The sequence below is a fragment of the Temnothorax americanus genome, unplaced genomic scaffold, assembly GCF_048541705.1.
Source record: "Temnothorax americanus isolate GAGA-0224 unplaced genomic scaffold, ASM4854170v1 Scaffold25, whole genome shotgun sequence".
In the NCBI taxonomy this organism is placed as follows: Eukaryota; Metazoa; Arthropoda; class Insecta; order Hymenoptera; family Formicidae; genus Temnothorax; species Temnothorax americanus.
Genome location: NW_027509391.1, coordinates 563341 through 582620, shown reverse-complemented (window position 1 = coordinate 582620; position 19280 = coordinate 563341). Strand labels below are relative to the sequence as shown.

At 40.0% G+C, this 19280-nt stretch overlaps 3 protein-coding genes across 5 annotated transcripts; 2 read left to right on the top strand and 1 right to left on the bottom strand.

Annotated features, from left to right (window-relative positions):
* Positions 1-151: 151 nt before the first annotated feature.
* Positions 152-3987, bottom strand: Nc2alpha (negative cofactor 2 alpha). Its single transcript, XM_077409022.1, has 5 exons — positions 3404-3987; positions 3069-3141; positions 2889-2982; positions 2451-2636; positions 152-2385 (listed from the first exon to the last, which is right to left on the bottom strand). The coding sequence occupies exons 1-5, from the start codon at positions 3443-3445 to the stop codon at positions 2109-2111; spliced, it is 672 nt and encodes a 223-aa protein (XP_077265148.1). The 5' UTR covers positions 3446-3987; the 3' UTR covers positions 152-2108.
* A 1027-nt stretch (positions 3988-5014) lies between these two features.
* Dnapol-eta (DNA polymerase eta) lies at positions 5015-8481 on the top strand. The gene is made up of 7 exons (XM_077409010.1): positions 5015-5151; positions 5465-5599; positions 5795-6003; positions 6086-6252; positions 6344-6567; positions 6661-6784; positions 6918-8481. Exons 1-7 carry the CDS (start codon positions 5015-5017, stop codon positions 8379-8381), a joined length of 2460 nt encoding a protein of 819 aa, XP_077265136.1. The 3' UTR covers positions 8382-8481.
* A 400-nt stretch (positions 8482-8881) lies between these two features.
* Art3 (arginine methyltransferase 3) lies at positions 8882-13970 on the top strand. 3 transcript variants are annotated; one of them, XM_077409017.1, is made up of 9 exons: positions 8882-9026; positions 9322-9375; positions 9549-9648; positions 9746-9924; positions 10021-10179; positions 10366-10553; positions 10886-11112; positions 11227-11586; positions 12354-13970. In XM_077409017.1, exons 2-9 carry the CDS (start codon positions 9358-9360, stop codon positions 12461-12463), a joined length of 1341 nt encoding a protein of 446 aa, XP_077265143.1. In that variant the 5' UTR covers positions 8882-9026; positions 9322-9357; the 3' UTR covers positions 12464-13970. The 3 variants fall into 3 exon arrangements, with proteins under 3 accessions (XP_077265143.1, XP_077265141.1, XP_077265142.1); XM_077409015.1 differs by having other exon boundaries at positions 9322-9648; XM_077409016.1 differs by lacking the exon at positions 8882-9026 and adding an exon at positions 9056-9249 and having other exon boundaries at positions 9322-9648.
* Positions 13971-19280: the final 5310 nt, after the last annotated feature.

The window sequence follows — 19280 nt, the reverse complement described above, 5'->3', positions numbered from 1 at the left end:
TTATGGATTTTAAGATATTTGAGTGGATAAATAAATCCAAACTTTTTGCAGCTATTTTTTTCTCGCGACAAGATATTTTTGTGTAAAGGTTGCACAAAAGTCCAAGGTCTTAGATTCAACAGGTCAACTATTATTTCAAAAACTATTGAAGTAGCGCAAACTCTTTATATTCCATTTTATTCCGTGATGGACTGGAAAAAGAAAGAAGAGACACTCGAAGAGAACAATGTAATCGAATATTAAATATTATAAACTGGGTAATCGATCGGTCTTACATAATTACTTAGGCTGCATTTCAATATTCACTGTCAGTACTGAAAATATTTTTCTATATTTTACGTCACGTATACTATAATAGATTTTCAGTACTGACAGTTGCTGACAGTCAATATCGAAATGCAGCCTTGATCTTTGCGTTTGACATAATCGACGATTTTGTAATTGAAGTCGTGTTAGATACATATCTAACGCGTACTAGCGCCCCCCCTTCGTCGTTTTTTTATATTTCCCATTAGGAAATATCGTTTCGATCATCGTCAAGGACGATTCTGTGATAATCTTATTAAACTTCCACAGCTCTCTTCTCTTTTCGAAACAAGTCGTAGGCTGAAGTTATAAAATTGTAAAAAAATAAGATAGGAAAAACGCTACATTGGGAGAATGTATAAATAAAAAACGCATCACCGTCGAAATTATACGGTGTATCAATTGAGATACGCGCGTTGTAGGCTTAATCGTTGTAATCTTTTTCTTGTTACGTTTCTCCATCTAAACACGCTTTATGACAAACGACACGATTGTGTTCACATAAACAGCAACAATTCATCAGAGACGATTTTGTAATAGCTACAACGATTATACAATATGTTTGCGTACACATACATTATAATGTTTAAATCGTCCAGTTTCTGACACGGAGTTCTGACGTATCATTTGAATAAAATTCTTATGCAGGTATTACAATAACGTTATTTCATTTTAGATTGCACACGATGTCTGTATTTATACGAATCTGTCTGTGGTTCCAAAATGATCGGATAAAAAAATCGAGCCATAGTTGAAATATATATCTCCCAATAGATTCTCCTAGAGATATTTCAAAACATTCTTTTAGGAATCATTAGCGAGACATGCTTTTCTAAGAACTTGATTCTTGTAGGTTATTAGAGACTCTTCACAAGATCCTTTTAGGAGCTTTCTAAAGGATCCTTTTAGGGATCTTTTTTTAGAAAGTCTTTAACATCCCCCCAAAAATCGTCCGTATTCTTAGAACACGACTCGCTGAGAAATTACGAGAGAAACAACGTGAACTAAATTCAATTCAAATCTCGCACTCGCTTCAAGTTGATAAAACAATCGGCTTCAGCAGAAAGCAAAATTTGTATTTAGCTCATGACACTTCTTGTGACTTGATTTTTTGCCACAATAACAATGTTCTTCTAATAATTTTAACGATTTGACAAATCTATCGAAAGATACGCGTTTCAACTCTCTCTTTTTTCTCTCTCTCATTCATTATCTAATTATCTTGGAAAAAAAGGTAAAGAGAGCAAATACAGATATCTCAAAGTACAATTCAACATGAAATAATATAATTGTAAAAAAATATATGTATAGAACGTATTATTATACATATACACACATACGATCTATAAACGAATGTTACTTTAATAGGAAAACTAAATTTGACGGGTCTGACGCGATAATCTCTATTTTACGTAATTTTATAACGCAATGGCGCGGAAGATGTCAACGTATATCTGTGAGCAATGATTAGATGAAAAACATTTATTTGCGACAGTGTTTTTCTTTAATTTAAATAAATCTGCTTAAAATATATTAGATAAAAAAAAAAGTTTATAAATAAATAATCCCAGTTATTTAACGTAGCTCTGGAACATCCTGTATAAAAAGAGATGCGAGCAAATAAGGAATCGTCTCAATTTTGAAGTATTAAACATTACTTTACAAGTGACGTGAGCACGCGTAAGATGCTTCTGATGTGTGCACGCGCGCGTTCTCTCTACCGTACTTCAGCTAATCCGTGCGTCACACGGTCCGGTCCGATAAGACAAGTTCTTAACTTCATAAATTTCGCAAGGAGCGTACTATGTGTCGTAATCCTCGTCGATGTTGGCGGTGCGAGCGAAATTCGATGTCGGCTGATCGCCCGCACTCGGGTTAAGTTCCGTATAAAAATTTGGTCGACTAATTTGGAAGGCCGTAGGTATAGACGTGTGGAATTCCGGAACCTGCGAATACCCGCCCACTGTCGTCGCGGCCCTTTGGTTAGCGGGATTCAAATTGCTCGATCCGTTGTCTTTCGCGCCCCTGTGGTTTACATTCGTTTCGATGCTAACTGGCAGCCCCAGATGCTTTTGATACCTGGAGAAATACGAGTCGTGATTATTCGTGAAATTGTCAGCGAGACAAATCACCGAGAAACATACTCTAATGGGTCGAGATGCTGCATCGTCGTCGAACACGCGGTGGCTGCATTTGGCGCGTTGATTTGCAACGGAGCAGAAGTCTCGGGTGACATAGGTACCTCGTCGTCAGGTCCCGTCACGTCGGGCAAGGATTTTACTAGATCCTTTAGAAAGTCGAATCGGCTCTCCGACAGGATACACTGTTTCCTGCAAATATACTAGCTGTATAAGCTGTTATTATACATGGGAAGACTCCTTCATTTCACGGCCTGTCAAGTATTCATAAATAAAACACTTTTCTGCCGCATTTTGTCTCACCAAGAGACACAGAGGCAACAACGGAAATTACATATGTGCATTGAGAACAATCAATTGTCACGTGGAAAGTTTACGAGCATTGTGAATACGAGATATATACAACTTGGACAGGCCTGAATGATAAAATATTGATTTACTCACATATGAGACGGACTCAGAGTCTTGGCGTTTTTGGCACTCGTGATCTGCATGGTCTTGGTTAACAGGGAGTGTACAAACAGTTCTAGAGTCCTAGGTAAGCTTCGTTAAGGAACCATCAGACTCTGACAAGCATATCAAATGAAACTAAGAAAAAGAAAAAGAGACGTAGAAAAAGGATATAGATTATGATCGGCACCGCCTGGGCAACCTTCCCGACCTCCTCGTCCGTCTGCATGATCTTCTTGATACGACCCTGACAACAGACACGCGGGGTTTAAGGTTATGTCACGCGAACGCGTCCGATCGGCGACCGAGACGTTCGGGAGCGCGGTTTCTCGTCACGGTGGCCGACGATCGGCGTCGAGGACGCGAGTCGACGACGAGCGGGCTCCAAGTTCCGGCGCATTCGCCACTCCCCCCCCCCCTCTTTTTCTCCCTCATCTCTCCGTGTCGTCGACGCGCGTTCCGCGACTGGACGCGAGAGACCGAACGGAGCCAGGATGAGATTCGCTTACCGCTGGGAAACGAGCGTTGTATTTTTTCTTCTTGCTGGGCATGCCGTTTCCGCGATACGTTACAACGCGATACGGCACGATATTACACCGCGCAGTACGGGACACGACAGGGGGGACAGGGCGCAATCCGCGCAATACGCACGCAGGCACGCACGCGACACGACTCACACGACGCGATACGCGATCGCGTGCGTAAACAAACGGGGGGGGAAAGAAAGAGGTAGCCGAGGTAGGCGGCGAGGAAGGGGAGATTGCCGCGAAAACCTCCCCTCGCGGAACGACCCCTCCGCGATTCCTGTCGTCGATTCCCTTGAGTTTTGAGAGACGAAAACGCGAGGCCGGCCAGGCGCTAGAGTTGATTTTGATTCGAGCACTCTATGCAACTACAACCCCTACGCTCGCGCCGCGACGCGACACGCTCGTAATCACTTTCCTGGCCCGGGCGGCTCCGGGCAATTAGACGGTGCGCGAACGGCGAAGCAGGGTTTAATTCGATCGAAAGACACGGTATAGTATCTCGCGCCAAGTACACGCGAAGCGAGACCGCAGACTGGCGCAGACCGCACCGTGACCGTGACTCTTTTACGCGTTTAGGATGAGCTAACCGTGGAACTTTAGACCGGGACCGGGGACTCGACTGTCACAGTCAGCATGAAGGCTTTCGAAAAACGCAATCGAAAAGGCGGTTTAAGTATGAGTCATTCGGATAATTGTAATTAATTAATTATTTTTACACCATGTGCATTAGCATGGATAGCAAAGAGATAAATGAAATAAAGTTAAAACAAGTAAAAAAATAGTGCAAATTAGAAACTTGCACTTGGCTTCCTCATAGAGGAAGTGATGTCTTAAGATCACGGTCTTACATACAGGTCTCTCTTAACGCGAATTGTACATGAAATAGGGGTAGAATTTTCCGGGGAGTACTATAGAGTGTATATAGTTTTTTGTTACCGATTTTATGGAAACCGTTTTTATTTTTCTAATTCTTGAGTAAAAAAATTAAAAAAAAATTGGTTTTCAGAAAATAGATAACGAAAAACTATACACTCTATAGTACTCCCCGGAAAATTCTACCCCTATTTCATATACAATTCGTTAAGATTTGGTTAATTAGTTCTGGAGTTATAGAAATTGCGGTAAATTTGGCACATGCATACACACATACACACATACCGACATTTTTTAAAATAGCGATTTTTCGACGTTTTAGAACATTCTGAACACATTGGCAAAAGCAACTAAAAAAAAATTTTTTTTTACGGAAACAAAGCTTCCTCTACGAGGAAGTGAATCAGTTACGAGAGAATTAAGCTAGTGATGAGATCTCCCGTCTTTTACGTTGTCTAGTTTGTGATTCACGGGCCACGTGACTCATCGTGTCCCGCCAAAAAATGGCTACTGTTGCTGTTCAGTGTTCAGTGTTCAGTAAACACCTGGTAAACACGAGCACGAGCTTGCACCAGCCGGAGTAGCCGGACTAGCCGGAATCGCGTTAAGATGAATCCGCCGAACGTCGACGCTAAAATGACTCGGGGATAACAAATCGCGCTTCGAATGCAACATTCTCGCTCTTAATTAGCGTGTTAATCGGTCTCGTGGACGTCCCAGATGGCGAATCCGGGTAACAGGATCGTCGTCCTGATCGACATGGACTGCTTCTTCTGTCAAGTCGAGACCAAGTTGCAACCGCATCACGCCGGGAAACCCCTCGCCGTCGTCCAGTACAATCAATGGAAGATGGGCGGGTAAGAATGCCGTGGATTTTGTCCAGCCACTGTAACAACCGTTTTTCCAATTAGACTTGAAATGAAAAAAAAATGGTTGCTGTAGTAGCTAGATGAAATTTATAATGATAAATTTTGGTTTTTATTTGATATATATATATATATATATATATTTGCTCCGAAATTATCTTGTTTTTCTGCTCCAAAAGGTTTATCTCCATTGAAGAGAATCACAATCCTCATAAAAATCACAATCCTATTGTATAAAAATTGTATTTACTAACTTTAAAGTTTGATGTGACTGTGTTAATAACATTTATATGTTTGGCTGCAGGATAATAGCTGTTAATTACGAAGCGCGGAGTTTTGGAGTAACTAGGCATATGAGAGGCGAAGAAGCTAAAGAGAAATGTCCGGATATAGTTCTAGTCAGTGTTCCATGCCTTCGCGGAAAAGCAGATACGTCCAGGTAATGATTTGCAGTTAGAGAAAATTTTGACAAATCTAATATTGTTTGTATTTTATGACTCAATTTATTTAACTTTTGTTTCTATTTTAATATCTTCTCAAAGTTTTTTTCAATAATAAATATTTGTTTTGTAATTAAAAATTATCCTGTATATGAACAAATTTAATTAATTTAATAATTTGTGTCATCATGCAGATACAGGAAAGCTGGTCACCAGGTTATCGAAGTTATAAAGAAGCACTGTAATGTAATAGAGCGTGCCAGTGTTGATGAGGCATATCTTGACGTTACGGATATTGTCGATAAGAGATTAGCCGCATCTAAAATCCCTCCAAAAGAACTAATATCGTCTCTTGCGAATACATATATCGTGGGATATTCGGAAGTCGGTAAAAATAACGAAGGTAACGTTAAATAAACTGCATGCTGACACTTGGCGTGATCAACTTGGACATTGCGCGTACCACATATGTATTATCGTTCCAGAGGAGAGACGTCAGGGGCTACAGACTTGGATACTGGACTCTTTTAACGAATTGCACGACGTTCAAGCTCAGAGACTCGCCGTAGCTGGCGTAATAATTGAAGAGATAAGAAATAGTATATACAGAGAAACCGGATTCAGATGCTCTGCTGGAATTGCACGGAACAAGGTTAATCCTCTTTTCATATTCTCTGTATTTTTCCATGCACCATATATATCAATAAATTGCATATTAATCGAATGTTTCGATCAACTTATAGATATTGGCAAAACTGTCATGTGGATTACACAAACCGAATTGTCAGACGATTTTACCCGAAGCAGCTGTTCCAAGCCTTTATTCGACCCTTCCGGTAAAGAAGGTCCGAAATCTCGGTGGAAAGTTTGGCGATAACGTGGTCGAATCTCTCGGTTGCAACGTTATGGGAGATCTGCTGCAATACTCCTTGGAACAATTGCAAAAACGCTTTGACGAAAAGACGGGGTAAAAAAATATGAAGCTTTTCTTATGTTTGCACAAAGTTTCACAATAGTAACTTATAACTTATAATTTCTGACAATTCTCGTAATTCTTCAGATTTTGGCTGTACAATATTGCTCGAGGTATAGATGACGAGCCTGTCACTAACAGACTGTTGCAGAAGTCGATCGGGGCGTGTAAAAAGTTTCCTGGGAAGCAAGCTATTACCTCATTGGAAGTGGTAAAGTCGTAAAAATTAAATAGTTTCTAATATTATATAAAATTTATTTAAAATTTAAAATTTAAAATTTAAAATTTAAAATTTAAAAAAATATAAAAACGTATTATATGAGAAGTACACATTTTATGTCTAGTTAAAACACTGGGCCGGGGATTTGGCAGCGGAAGTCTGCGAACGGCTTGAGGAAGACTTTATAGATAATCAGCGACGTGCAACGCTACTCGTAATTTCTTATCATTACTATCAGAACAAAAGTACTATATCTCAAACGCGTTCGCTCGCCTTAAACTCGTACAAGCCGGAGAAAATGGCGAGTCAATGCGTGGACGTTGTCACCAAGTCCACGCAGTGTCCGGTGGTATTCATGGGCATTTCTGTCACTAAATTCGTGCCATCGAAAGAAAGCGGTAGTTTTCTGAAATTTTTTAAAAATGCTAAACCGAAAGACAAGGAAGCCGTCATTTTGGATTCGCTTGGAGATGCGACGAACTCTGGATCTAGTTCAGAAACGAAAGAAGAGCCTTTCACTACTGTCAATAGCAAAGAGGTTTGTTCATTGGAACCTGAAAGACAGAAATCTCAAACGATGGAAGAATCTTCCGTGGTCAAAGAATTCACCGCGAAGAACAGTGAAGGGACGATGAAAGGAAATAAAAGAATCGTCAATAACTTAAATACGAGTACGGAGGATTCGCCTATGTCAAAAAGAGTTTCCAAGCTGGTCCAAGTATGCAATGAGCGCGACAAGAGAAAGAATAAACGTTTATCTGGTGTGGTAATAGATAAGAACGATTTCCAAGATTCATTCTTTATGAACGTATATAAGACAGGAGAGAAGAAATGCTACAATAATAGCAAAAACGTTGATACTGGGGAGGGATCGAAATGTAGGAAACAATTGATCGCGTCTAGTGCGGATGATGAGAACGTTGATGATCATACATATGATAATACAGATTTACGCATACAAGAGGATGCTTGTGAGACACCTTCCACGAGTCACGTACCTGCTCATGTCAATAGCAACAATGAAAAACCTATAGAGGAGAGTAACGAGAGAACTTCCGCGCAAAATCCTTCGGTGCGGTTACGAGAGATATTTCCAAACTTGGATGATATAGATCCAGACATCCTGTCCCTGTTGCCAGCTGATTTACAGGAAGAAGCAAGGCGGTATATGAAATCGAATAATAAGAAGCAGAAAAATATTAAGGTCATTCGAGAATTGCCGAAGGCAGGAAGAGGAAGATCCAGCAAGTCCAAACTCGCGGGCAAGAGCGGCAAGAGGCGCAGTCCCCTGTATAATTTCCTGATCAAGACCAACTCGGACGATGTGCCTTTAAAGCGGTGCGCCGAGTGCGATCAAATGATACCCATAACAAGGTTCAACGAACACGTGGACTTTCACGTCGCGCAAAACTTATATCGGGAGATTAACAAGCCCACGTCAGTCGAGAATGCAGGCACGAAGAGGAAACTTGAGGATGACGAAACTGCTGTGACTTTCGTGAAGCGTCAAACGTCGAACGTTTGCGAGCTCGACAGTGATTCTCGATCGACAACAGCGTTTCTTTCATGTGATCGTGCCTGTATCTAATATTTTATCATTGACAATTTATCTCTCTATCAATCGTGATGACATTACATTTCTATTGTGATTACAGAAAAGAATTTTAGAATAAATATTTTATTTTATATATGTGTATACTTAATATATATATATAGATATTTATGTTTAATTAAAAGCTCAGATGCTTTTATAAAACGCTTTTATAATAAACCGTTGTAATATAGAAACACTGTAACATATTATATTTTAATTAAAGCGTCTCATGTTCAAATTACATATTTTACAAATTGTTTTCCCATTCCTGACAACAGATTTTCAATTCAATTCTTTTATCACATTTACATTAATCCGAGACAAAAAAAATATAATCTCAAATACTAATCTAAAAGAAAAATGAGTTATTAACATTGTTAAATAAGATTTATATTAACAATTAATTAATTAATTTATATTAAACTAATTTTGTGTGAATATTTATACGTTCACTGGCTTTGCTGACGTATTTGGTATTGTAACACGCATGTCGTATGAACTCGACATAAGAGAAAGAGAGACTGCGCCAGTTATCGACGACATCGACACGTGCTCGACTCGCGCGACGAGGTTACTCGTGAATGTTTTGTGGTTAACATCGCAATCGCAAGTAGAGGAGGCTTACCGTGGCAAAATTAGGTAAAACATTAATGAAAGTCTTGCGCAATAAATCGCGAAACGACAGAGAATCAATCTGTCCTACGTGGCGATCGGCAAAAAAGCCGAGCGATTAATTGATGCGGTGTAAATAATGTATTTATTATCGGAGTATTTCTAATCGTTATGGAACGTTTGTTTTTGCGCGTTTAAAAAAAAAAGGATGTATTTCATTATTACACTACTATTAATGCTATACATACATGTATGTTACTCGCTGCTCGTCGTTTTTTTTCTATTTAATTGAACGCGTCTCTGTAAATGTTTTATATTTTAGGATATAACGACATGTCAAGCGACAGTGACAGTGGAGATGATTGGGAGGAAAACGGTGAGGATCACCACGACATTTCGTGCCTGTTTTGTACAGAAACTGCTAACGGATTTTCCTACGCGCTGCACCACATTGAGACATTTCACAAGTTTGACCTCAGTGATTTTATAAGGAAACACATTCACGACACTTACTCGTATATCAAACTAATCAATTTTGTTCGTCGCAAGGAGATTTTGCCGGAACAGCTGAGCACCCTAGGCGTAGAGGCTTGGGACAATGACGAGTATTTACGTCCTGTTGTGGAAGATGATCTATGGTTAATGTATGGCAAGTACAAAGAGAGCTTGGAGAACTAAGGCGATCCTTTTGTCCTCAACGATGTTACGCGTGCATCGGGTACTGACTTGTTATTATTTTAACGCAGATATTGAAGATCTCATCAGCATTAGGAATGTGAATGAAGAAAGAGGAGCAAAACAAATATGTCAGGGCGACAGTAATGTGATTTTGTCGGAAGTGCAATATGAAGAGATGAAAAGAACCATCAGGTCGCTCAAGTCTCAGGTGAAGGAAAGCGAAACAACGTGTTTTCTAGTGAAGCAGGTATAGTAATACGTATATAGTAATACGATCGTTAAATGTATTTTCATATATATTTCCATATATGGCATATTAATGTGAGAAAGTATTTTTTTATAGCAAATGGAGGAGATGAAAGAGAAGGCTCAAAAATTAATACTAGGCGATGATTTGGACGAAAAGGAAAAAAATATTCCGGTCAATGCTAATAATTCTAACGCTGATGAGGGCTACTTCAATACGTACAGTCATTTTGCCATACATCACGAAATGTTGACTGTAAGTTTTGATAAATTCCATCGATTCTGTTCAATGATAATTTGCCCACAATGTAATATTAAGAATTGTAAGATCACGATGAATAAACAAGCTGAAGCTGAAGAAATTTTGTATCAAAGTTTCTTCAAAGGCAGAATATTCATCAATGTCGATCTATCAAAAAGTGATAAATATATATTTTATTAGGATAAAGTGCGAACGGAAAGTTACCGTGACGCATTATTAACAAATTCTAATAAATTCCATGACTGTGTGATGCTGGACGTTGGTTGCGGGACTGGTATACTGTCTATGTTTGCGGCAAAATCTGGTTGCCGTAAAGTTATCAGTGTCGATCAGTCTGACGTGATATACCACGCTATGGATATAGTAAGGTACACTTAAATATGTACCAGGGTTGTACCGTAACTCTCACAAATTTCCGATATTTCTGAAATATATAAATCTTTGATGATTCTTTCCAGCATAGATCACTTGTTATTTACATAGATGACTCATTAATTAATATAGTTTGCATTGTATACACGTAGATGTAGATTATTATACTTTACGCGTAAACGTCCAACCCTGGGTATATACGACGATAAATTGTAACTATTAAACGATAAATTGTTATTTAGAGATCGCAAATTAGATAATTCCTATCTTCAATTAGGTCCCATGCAAAGAAAATGTAATAATAATAAATTAAATAAATTGATTTTAGGGAGAACAACCTCAACGACATAATCACTTTAAAAAGGGGTCGTCTGGAGGATATTAGTATAGGAGTAGAGAAAGTGGATGCGATAATATCCGAATGGATGGGATACTTTCTCTTGTTCGAGGGAATGCTGGACACAGTAATTTATGCTAGGGACCATTATCTCACGCCTGGTGGGGCAATTCTTCCAAACAGATGCACAATTAGTATTGTGGGAAGTGGTGATACAAGTATGTGTTACATGTGTTTTAATTTTTACTGCAGTAATTTTAGATATGTTAATCATATATTCAATCATTTAGCTGTTAGCAAGCTATTTTATATAGATAACTATTGTTCCGCAGAAAGATATATCGAGTTAGTTGATTACTGGTCAAACGTATACGGTTTTAAAATGAGCTGTATGAAAACGGAAGTGCTGCGGGAACCCAGTATAGAGATCTGTAATGTCGACGACTTGATAACAAGCACCACCGAGATCCAAGCCTTTGACCTATATAAAGTTACTACGGATTGCGTCAATTTTTCGTCTCCCTTCACGTTGAACGTGAAGAAAACAGGATCGTTAACCGCGATAATCGGTTACTTCGACATTTTCTTCGACCTCGAGAATCCGGTTCATTTCAGTACGGGTCCCCATTCCACGCCGACACATTGGAAACAGACAGTATTTTCTTTAAGCGAACCCATCAGCATAACTGAAGGTATAAATTATAGTTTAATTTTATTATAATTATAAATTAATATACAGTTAACATTATAATTGTAATATTTTATTTTGAATGACACTTTAAAATATCAAATATAATATTGAATATGCAGCTAAATAACTAAATTATTATGTGCCTAATTATTATATTAACTATTTTACAATATCATTCAAAATAAAATATTATAATTATAATTAAATGTACTTTTTGTTATGTAAAAAATTATAATGATAATTATTAATTGCATAATTTCAAATAATACTTTTATATATATCTGTATTTATTTCTCATTAAGATAATTAGATAAGAGATTAAGCGGCAGTTGAAAGATTTACATCTCACAATATCTTCGAAAAATTCTTAGAGTTATTAGCAAAACATGTTTCTATAGAAGTGGTGCAACCAAGTTCGATTCAAATTTCGCGCTTTTCAGATAAAGTAATTAATCACTTTCCGATCATTGACAAAGTAGGTAGCTACTTTATCAAGGAGTCCGCGAAATTTAAATCAGCTTTTGTTCGCGCAACCTCTTATAACTTTCTCTAGAAACATGTTCTCCTAATAACTTTGACGATTTTTCGAGAATATTCAGTAACGCATATCTCAATTCTTGTCTAGTCTCTTATATATTATCTCATCGATTATCTTGGAAGGAGAGATAAATTGAGATATAAATACAGATATTTTAAATTACATTTTAAAACGAAATTAAATACAATTATCGTAGTTAAAATAATACATATTTATATTCGTCTTATTAGGTGAAGTCATAAATGGAACGTTGGTTTGCCGAAGGCATTGTAAGGACATTCGAGGCTTAATGGTCATTATTCACATCAAAAATTTTACTCAGACATATTTTCTGGATTAAACGTTGAAAATTGCTTGTTCCAAGATACGTGCTAATAGTCGCATGTGCCAAATTTTGGAAATAGGGTCCAGCTGCCGCGTTACGAAGCTCTAATTTCTTTTGAACGTTCTTTCCCACGAATAACATGTCGCTTAAGCTTTATCTCTCTTACCATTTCCAATTTGAAATCTACGATACGTATATAGAGTTTATAGTGTCCGTTTATTTAAACGGAAGACCTAACTTACGCGTTTCAAAACTTTAGGTCTTAATTTTTACGATGAAAAAAATCATACATATATTATTATATTAATATAATATAATACTTTTTCTCTCTTTCGCAAGCGAGATATAGGATACGGCGCTTTCTCTTAAATATTTGTGATAATTACGGAATAATCATTGATCTTGTAGCTATTTACATTTGTGCCTTTTTAATGGTAGCGACTCGTACATATATACATATCTTTCTCTCTAAACCAATTGTACACTTATAAAATCAATTTTAAGAATTTTTGCATGAACAATAGAGTTTTAATCTTATAATCTATTACATTGCACCAAAAACGGGAAGGAAAATAATTTAAGAAAAATAAAAAATAAAAAGAAGTCCGGAGAGCTTAGTACACAGACAACGACAGCGTAGGAGATTCGCCCGTGTTTAATTTTTCATTGAATCGTTCTGGGGAACACGGGAACACCTGGCGATCCACTCGGCGAAAACTTCCTCGAAGAAGTTCTTGTTGCTTCCGCTAGAATTTTCTCTCTAAATAGAGCTTTGTTAATATCTCGTCGATAGAACGACGCTGTCGACAGGTATAACACTTCGATCGTCCGATATTATTATTAATATTAAGGTGCCTTTTCACGTTGACGCTCGACGCTCATTTTCAGCAAGCAAAAATCTTCAGAAACATTATCTTTTTATTTATATGTGTATCCATAAAATATTATTACTTGAAGATATTACTTGAAAATAATTAATATTTTACGTATTTCGAAGTCTATGTTTGATTGTACTGGGACAATTAACGACGATTCAGCGACGACGCTGAACGTTAAACAAATTCAACTTCATTTCTTTGACGCTAGCGTCAAAGCGAAACCACTACGTTCACCTTGTTGACGCTCATTTTCAGCGTCTCATGAATTGGCACCTTTACGCGTGCGTGCGACGTGCGTATGTACAAGGATATACAAGGCACCGAATTATCGATAATAATCTAGAGATCGTTCTTGCTACCGAGTTAAAATTGCAACCAAATGACTAAACGCGATTCTGTGATACGACAACAAATTAGCTATAGTGTTCATCGAGACAGAGCGACGCGCCGGTGATATCCCTTGCAGCTATCTATACACACGAGGATGAAATACACATATATACCGCGCATATAAGTACGTATTATACAATCTGCTGAGATAGCGAATTTCGATTCGATTTGATCTGCATGTAATTGCCGAATTAATTGTAACATCGATGATCTTTTGAAATGTATGCAAATTGAAATAAATCTTTAGAATCTTACAGGCTCTTGTTAAATCATTCACACGTCATCCTTGCCCCTTTACTATACACGCGTATAGAATTTTAATTATATTATTAGATATTAGTATATACAGAAAATTACCGATATACAGTTTTAAATATTAGATATAGTGTGTATATGCGGAATATTAAAAAAAAAAATATAAAATTAATATTAATTAAATATATAGAACTCTTGACTTGTTCGACGGATGGGTGGCGGTTCGGTTTCACGTTTTCTCTGGACATAATCCGACAGGAGCGAACTGTTAGTAGAAAATTATTTAACCCGAGAATAGGTAACGTTACCTGGATGTACGTGTAATTTTACATCTCAGGGTTGAAAAAATAAAATCTAATGGTTCTTTGTACTAATCGAGAATACCTTTTATTTGAAAGAGCTATGAAAGAACTATGACTTGTACATTCGTAGCAAGTAAAAATATCAACTTAACTGCTATAGTATTCATCGTACCTATTGAAATTTATATACCAGGTATAGAATTTACTCCGGGTGGTCGTTTACTCTGTCGAAAAAAACATCTCGTGCGGCTATTCTCGGGTTATACAGGGACGGGAATTAAAGTCATCCGGATTCCGGATTCGTCACAGTGTTCAACTACTTATATAGGGGGAAAAAAATTTGCAAGAACTGTCAAGCTTTCTTTTTCCATAATCGAGGCGTCATGCTGACGAATTATTAACTGACACATTCCATCAAACTCTTTTACTACAAAGACAAAGGATCAGTCGTCCACATTTCCTGGGCAACCTGTGGTAAAAAAAAAAAGCGCAGCGTCATCAGACCCCCACGTATACAATGCTGAATACGATAATTACGGAGGATGGGCATGCCGTCGGTTAGAGATACGCGGACGTTCATCGGCGACGGCGATGGCGTACGTGACATACAAACGTGTGTTTGTCGGCGGCAAACCCGTCCGTGTTCATCCGATATCCTCGACGGCGCGAGTAACGCGCTCGCGAGCCGAGGATACCGGCATCGGTGGCGAGAGGAAGCGCGTGGCGCGCGTATGTTTAACGTAACTCTATCCAATAATGCACGTTCTGGCCTAGGGCAACCGAGCGCGGACTCCCCTCGCGTGCTGGGCAAACACACATGGAAGGTAGGGCAGGGCAGCCGCCCGCACCGCGCCGCGGCCGCGTCGCGCGCCGCACGGACGGATACGTTCAGACACGCAAAATCTTCCCTTGTAAAAGTATTCGTTTAACCGCGTAGCGTTGCGACTGTTACGGTATTCGTATGCTTGTATCTTCTAATATGCGAGATTATAGATCCCACTTTTTTCCCTTCTCCTCAAAGATGTCCGCCGTGTCTCAGGAACCGCGACCTCCGAGGAGGATTCTATCGACAGCAAGCTGACTTCCTGAACAACGATGACTTCCCTGATCAGAAAATTATTGATGAGACATATATCACGGTTAATCTGATAAATATCGAGATATTTCGTGCATTTAAAATATATAAATTAAATATATCTCGGTATTAAATATTTGACTGTATCCTATTTTTTTAAAAAGGGCAAATATTAATTTTTGTACATATGTAAATATGTATCTGCGTTCACAGTATGTATCTTCCGAGAAAAACCTCGCAGTTTCGTCGATGAAAGGCTACTTTTTAAATGAACTTTCCGCGGAAAACCCAGAGGGATGCACGCGCGGCTCCCTCTCAACCCTCCGTCATCGGGAGCCGTTGGAGTCCTTGAAGGATACAGGAGTGAGAGTGAGGCAACCGCAAAGTAATAGCCGTCGTTTAGGGCCCGGCGCGGATAAGGAGCGTCGGCAGAGGGCCCGCGGGGGTGGCGGGGCGGGACAACGGAGGTGGAAACGAGAGAGCGACCGAGGCCGGGGATAAGGGTGGCTTGTTGCGTAAGCCGATTAGAGCATCACGGCAGTCACTCCTGCCCCGTGCAACGTGGTGGCACACGGCCTCTTTCTCTCTATCTCTCTCTTTCTCTCCCAGGTTCTACCGGGTGTTCGCCGAGCGGAGCGCCAGCGGAGACACATTAAAATCGCATGAAATATGCAGAGCCACCCTCCCCCGTCCCGTTCCCTCCATACCAGCGGACGAGAGAGTACTCGCCTACATCCGCGTAGGCAAAAAGCTTACTCGCTCTCGTCCTGGAAGCCGTGTACTACGTATATCTCTCTCCCTCTGCCGACGGCGCTAGAGAGAGAGAGAGAGAGAGACGAGCACTAGAGGGTTCCCGCTTTTGCGAGATATTTAGGAGATCCCTCTGTCGCGCTTCCGCAACGGCTAGGAGAGATCTTGCCCCCGCGTCTCCTCCTTCGTTCGGGAGATCGGCCGGCGCGGGCGGTGCCGATGCGATTGGGAAATGTCTCTATAATGGTATCGGAGTGGTTTAACAGGCGGAACTTATTGTTAGCAGAGGCGGTAAAACGACAATTCCGACAAGACAGACGGAATACGTGGACGTCTGCTTTGTTAATCGCGCGTCGTTCCTGGTCCGAACTCTGAAATTTAATGCCTATAATCGATACGATATGTGTATATCTGTCGACTTTCTCGTGGATTTCGCAAATTTAGTGACTGGTCTAATCAAAATAAATCTCCAGATGATTCTTCTCGTGATTTTTCTTTTAATTTGCAGGAGAGATTGCGTACTCGCGGACTATCAATGATTAACATTTTTTAACATGTGGAAGGCTCTCTTTTTGTTTTCTGATCTCGGATCGTGTCATCTGCAATCCCTCTGCCGGACTAAAATATGTATTAATTCCGAATTCTTTTACAATTTAACGTCGCGCACGACCGCCCGACTGTTGTCCCCGGACGTAATTAATGCATTAGCTCGCTGTACAATTCCGCGGCCGAAGAGCGCAAACGTGTATCTAAATGTCGCCCGTCCTGCGGGTAATCCGAGCGATGCATCGCGCGAGTATTTTCATATGTATGTATGTATGTATATATATATATATATATATATATATATATATATATATATATGCACATATACGTTCCGCGAAACGCATTCTGTACCGCGCGCAGTAGCGCAACACGTGGCAAAATGTTTCGCCATCGATATCAAATAATCATGGCAAATCCGCACCGACTACAGCCGCTCGCTCGGCTCGGCTCTCGCGTTAATGCCTATATTTTACATCCGTCCGTATTTAGTTCGAATAACGTTTGGCGGATAATAATGGACCATTTGCCACTTGTTTTCGTTCGCCCGGCGGAATGATTACGCCGGGATACGCGTTGAAATTTTACGCTCGCGGAGCGAGAGAGAGAGAGAGAGAGAGAGAGAGAGAGAGAGAGAGAGAGAGAGAGAGAGAGAGAGAGAGACGGGGAGTGAGATTACGCGGGGCAAATGTACGCGAACGGATTTCCGGATACGTGTTGCAATATTTCCCCTACCCGAACGGCGTAATAATATAACTGTGCCGAATGCAAAAATACATCAGGGATAGAGAGAAACAACTGGAATCGAAGAGATCGAAAATAACAACTGATCAATCCCGGGAAATGAGAACGCAAGTACCGCGAGGACAGGTATATCGACCCATTCTTCCCACTTCCCTTCTTCCCTCTCACTAAAGATTTTTATTACACAGATTTCTATCGTATTAAATTGTATTATAATCGCGGAGGCTGCTGTATCGCATCTCGGAACGAATCTACAAGAAGGAAGGAAAGAAAAAAATACGATAAAGTCAAAAATATCACAAAGACAGAAGTTACATGAGAAGAGCTGTAACGCTTGCATGGAAACAAAGAAACATATTGTTTCTCTCAAAACTTATTTTTTGCGAGTGAAACGTCGATTATGAGCTGCAATAATTTTGCCGGACCTCTCGAGCGATATCGAAGAATAATGACCGACGACAACTGACGACGCGACGCCGCACGAGGGCGTCAATCGGTTCCTCGTCTTCGAGAGGGTAAAAGACGGCGTCTTCTCGAGCGCATCTCAACAGCTCCACTCGTCCAATTATAGCGTGATTGTCCTCGGTCTTGGCAAATCTCTCGGGGGCGCCGATCGACCATATCGGTCCGACCTCCGTTCACGTACACGCCCCGTATACCCGTATTCGCACACAAATGCATATACCACGAATTCGGATCGGCGCAACGCCGGTCACGTCCATCAGGATCGCGGAAATATTTATGGCGATTAATCGGCGGACGTGGCCGCGGCCTGTTAATTATACGTAAGAAGATCAACGGATTACGACGCTGCTGCGCTTTTCGCGAGAGACCAGAGACGTCTCCTCGGGACGGACAACGGCGGCGTCTTGTCGATGCGATCTTCTCGTCGAAAAAAGGAAACGTCCCTTTCCCCTTTCTCGTTCTAGATAGTTGAATGATTTTTCGCTTGTCTAATTGTAAGTTCCAAAGAAAAGAATATCACACAGAGAGAAAAACGGTCTTTATATAGAGGTAAAATGTCATTAACTCTTAAGAAATAAAAATCAATCCATTCCTGATTATGATAATGTAAATTTTTCTAAAGCCAAAAATCGCTCTGTTGGAAACTATTGGCTTTTCTTTTAAGTGACACAGCAATATTATATGAGCTTAGAAGCCGTCTTTGGCAACTTTGATTAGCACGCTCCAGTGGCAAGCTTTTGTAAAGGTATAGTATCAGTCTGTTTCACTTATTGGTATAGTCGTTGTATATTGTCTTATTTTGTGAATATATGCTGAGCGTATCTAACGATTTTCACCAAGTGTTGTTCACCATAAATTCCACAAAATAGGACCGTTATAGGTCCATTCGTTGTGCTCCGAAAAGAAAAAGATAAAGTCAACAATAGAAATGTTATTTCTACAATTTATTGTTAACGATTCATATATAATGGACAGCATGAAATTCTCATGTTGCAAACAATGAAAGTATATTATTTGAAAACGACACGACGCGCGACGTCTGATGCGTGAGGCTATTAGAAAGAAAAAGGCGATAGTTGGCGGACAAATGATAAATAATCAGCCGAGTCATTAATCGATGTGTATATTTGAACGCAGGATTAAGTCCGCGAATTCCGGGAACATGCGGAGGCGAGATCGACGAATACCCCGCGGAATCCCGGGGATACGCGGGTGTTTGCAGGTACAATCGATCGATCGCCGCGTCGTCGTTGCGAGGACGCGTTTTACGGTATAGGTATCGCGCGGCGATACTTCGGCTTCTTGTTCGACAGGCGTGCTACCACCCGTGTTCCGCGCGTGTAAAACCTATCATTCTGCCCGGCACGCGTAAAGGCAACACGCGCGTAATGCCGGGTTATCAACACGTCTTATCTCCGCCACCGCCGCGA

What these genes read in the sequence shown, in the direction of transcription:
- Nc2alpha (XM_077409022.1), bottom strand. Translation starts at nt 3,445, where the DNA reads ATGCCCAGCAAGAAGAAAAAATACAACGCTCGTTTCCCAGCG. An exon ending in GGCGGTGCCGATCATAATCT is followed by an intron (nt 2,983 to 3,068) that starts ATATCCTTTTTC and finishes AACGAAGCTTAC; the next exon opens with CTAGGACTCTAGAACTGTTT. An exon ending in CAGCATCTCGACCCATTAGA is followed by an intron (nt 2,386 to 2,450) that starts GTATGTTTCTCG and finishes GTATTTCTCCAG; the next exon opens with GTATCAAAAGCATCTGGGGC.
- Dnapol-eta (XM_077409010.1), top strand. Translation starts at nt 5,015, where the DNA reads ATGGCGAATCCGGGTAACAGGATCGTCGTCCTGATCGACATGGACTGC. An exon ending in AATCAATGGAAGATGGGCGG is followed by an intron (nt 5,152 to 5,464) that starts GTAAGAATGCCG and finishes GTTTGGCTGCAG; the next exon opens with GATAATAGCTGTTAATTACG. An exon ending in CTATTACCTCATTGGAAGTG is followed by an intron (nt 6,785 to 6,917) that starts GTAAAGTCGTAA and finishes TTTTATGTCTAG; the next exon opens with TTAAAACACTGGGCCGGGGA.
- Art3 (XM_077409015.1), top strand. Translation starts at nt 9,333, where the DNA reads ATGTCAAGCGACAGTGACAGTGGAGATGATTGGGAGGAAAACGGTGAG. An exon ending in TGATCTATGGTTAATGTATG is followed by an intron (nt 9,649 to 9,745) that starts GCAAGTACAAAG and finishes ATTTTAACGCAG; the next exon opens with ATATTGAAGATCTCATCAGC. An exon ending in ACCCATCAGCATAACTGAAG is followed by an intron (nt 11,587 to 12,353) that starts GTATAAATTATA and finishes TCGTCTTATTAG; the next exon opens with GTGAAGTCATAAATGGAACG.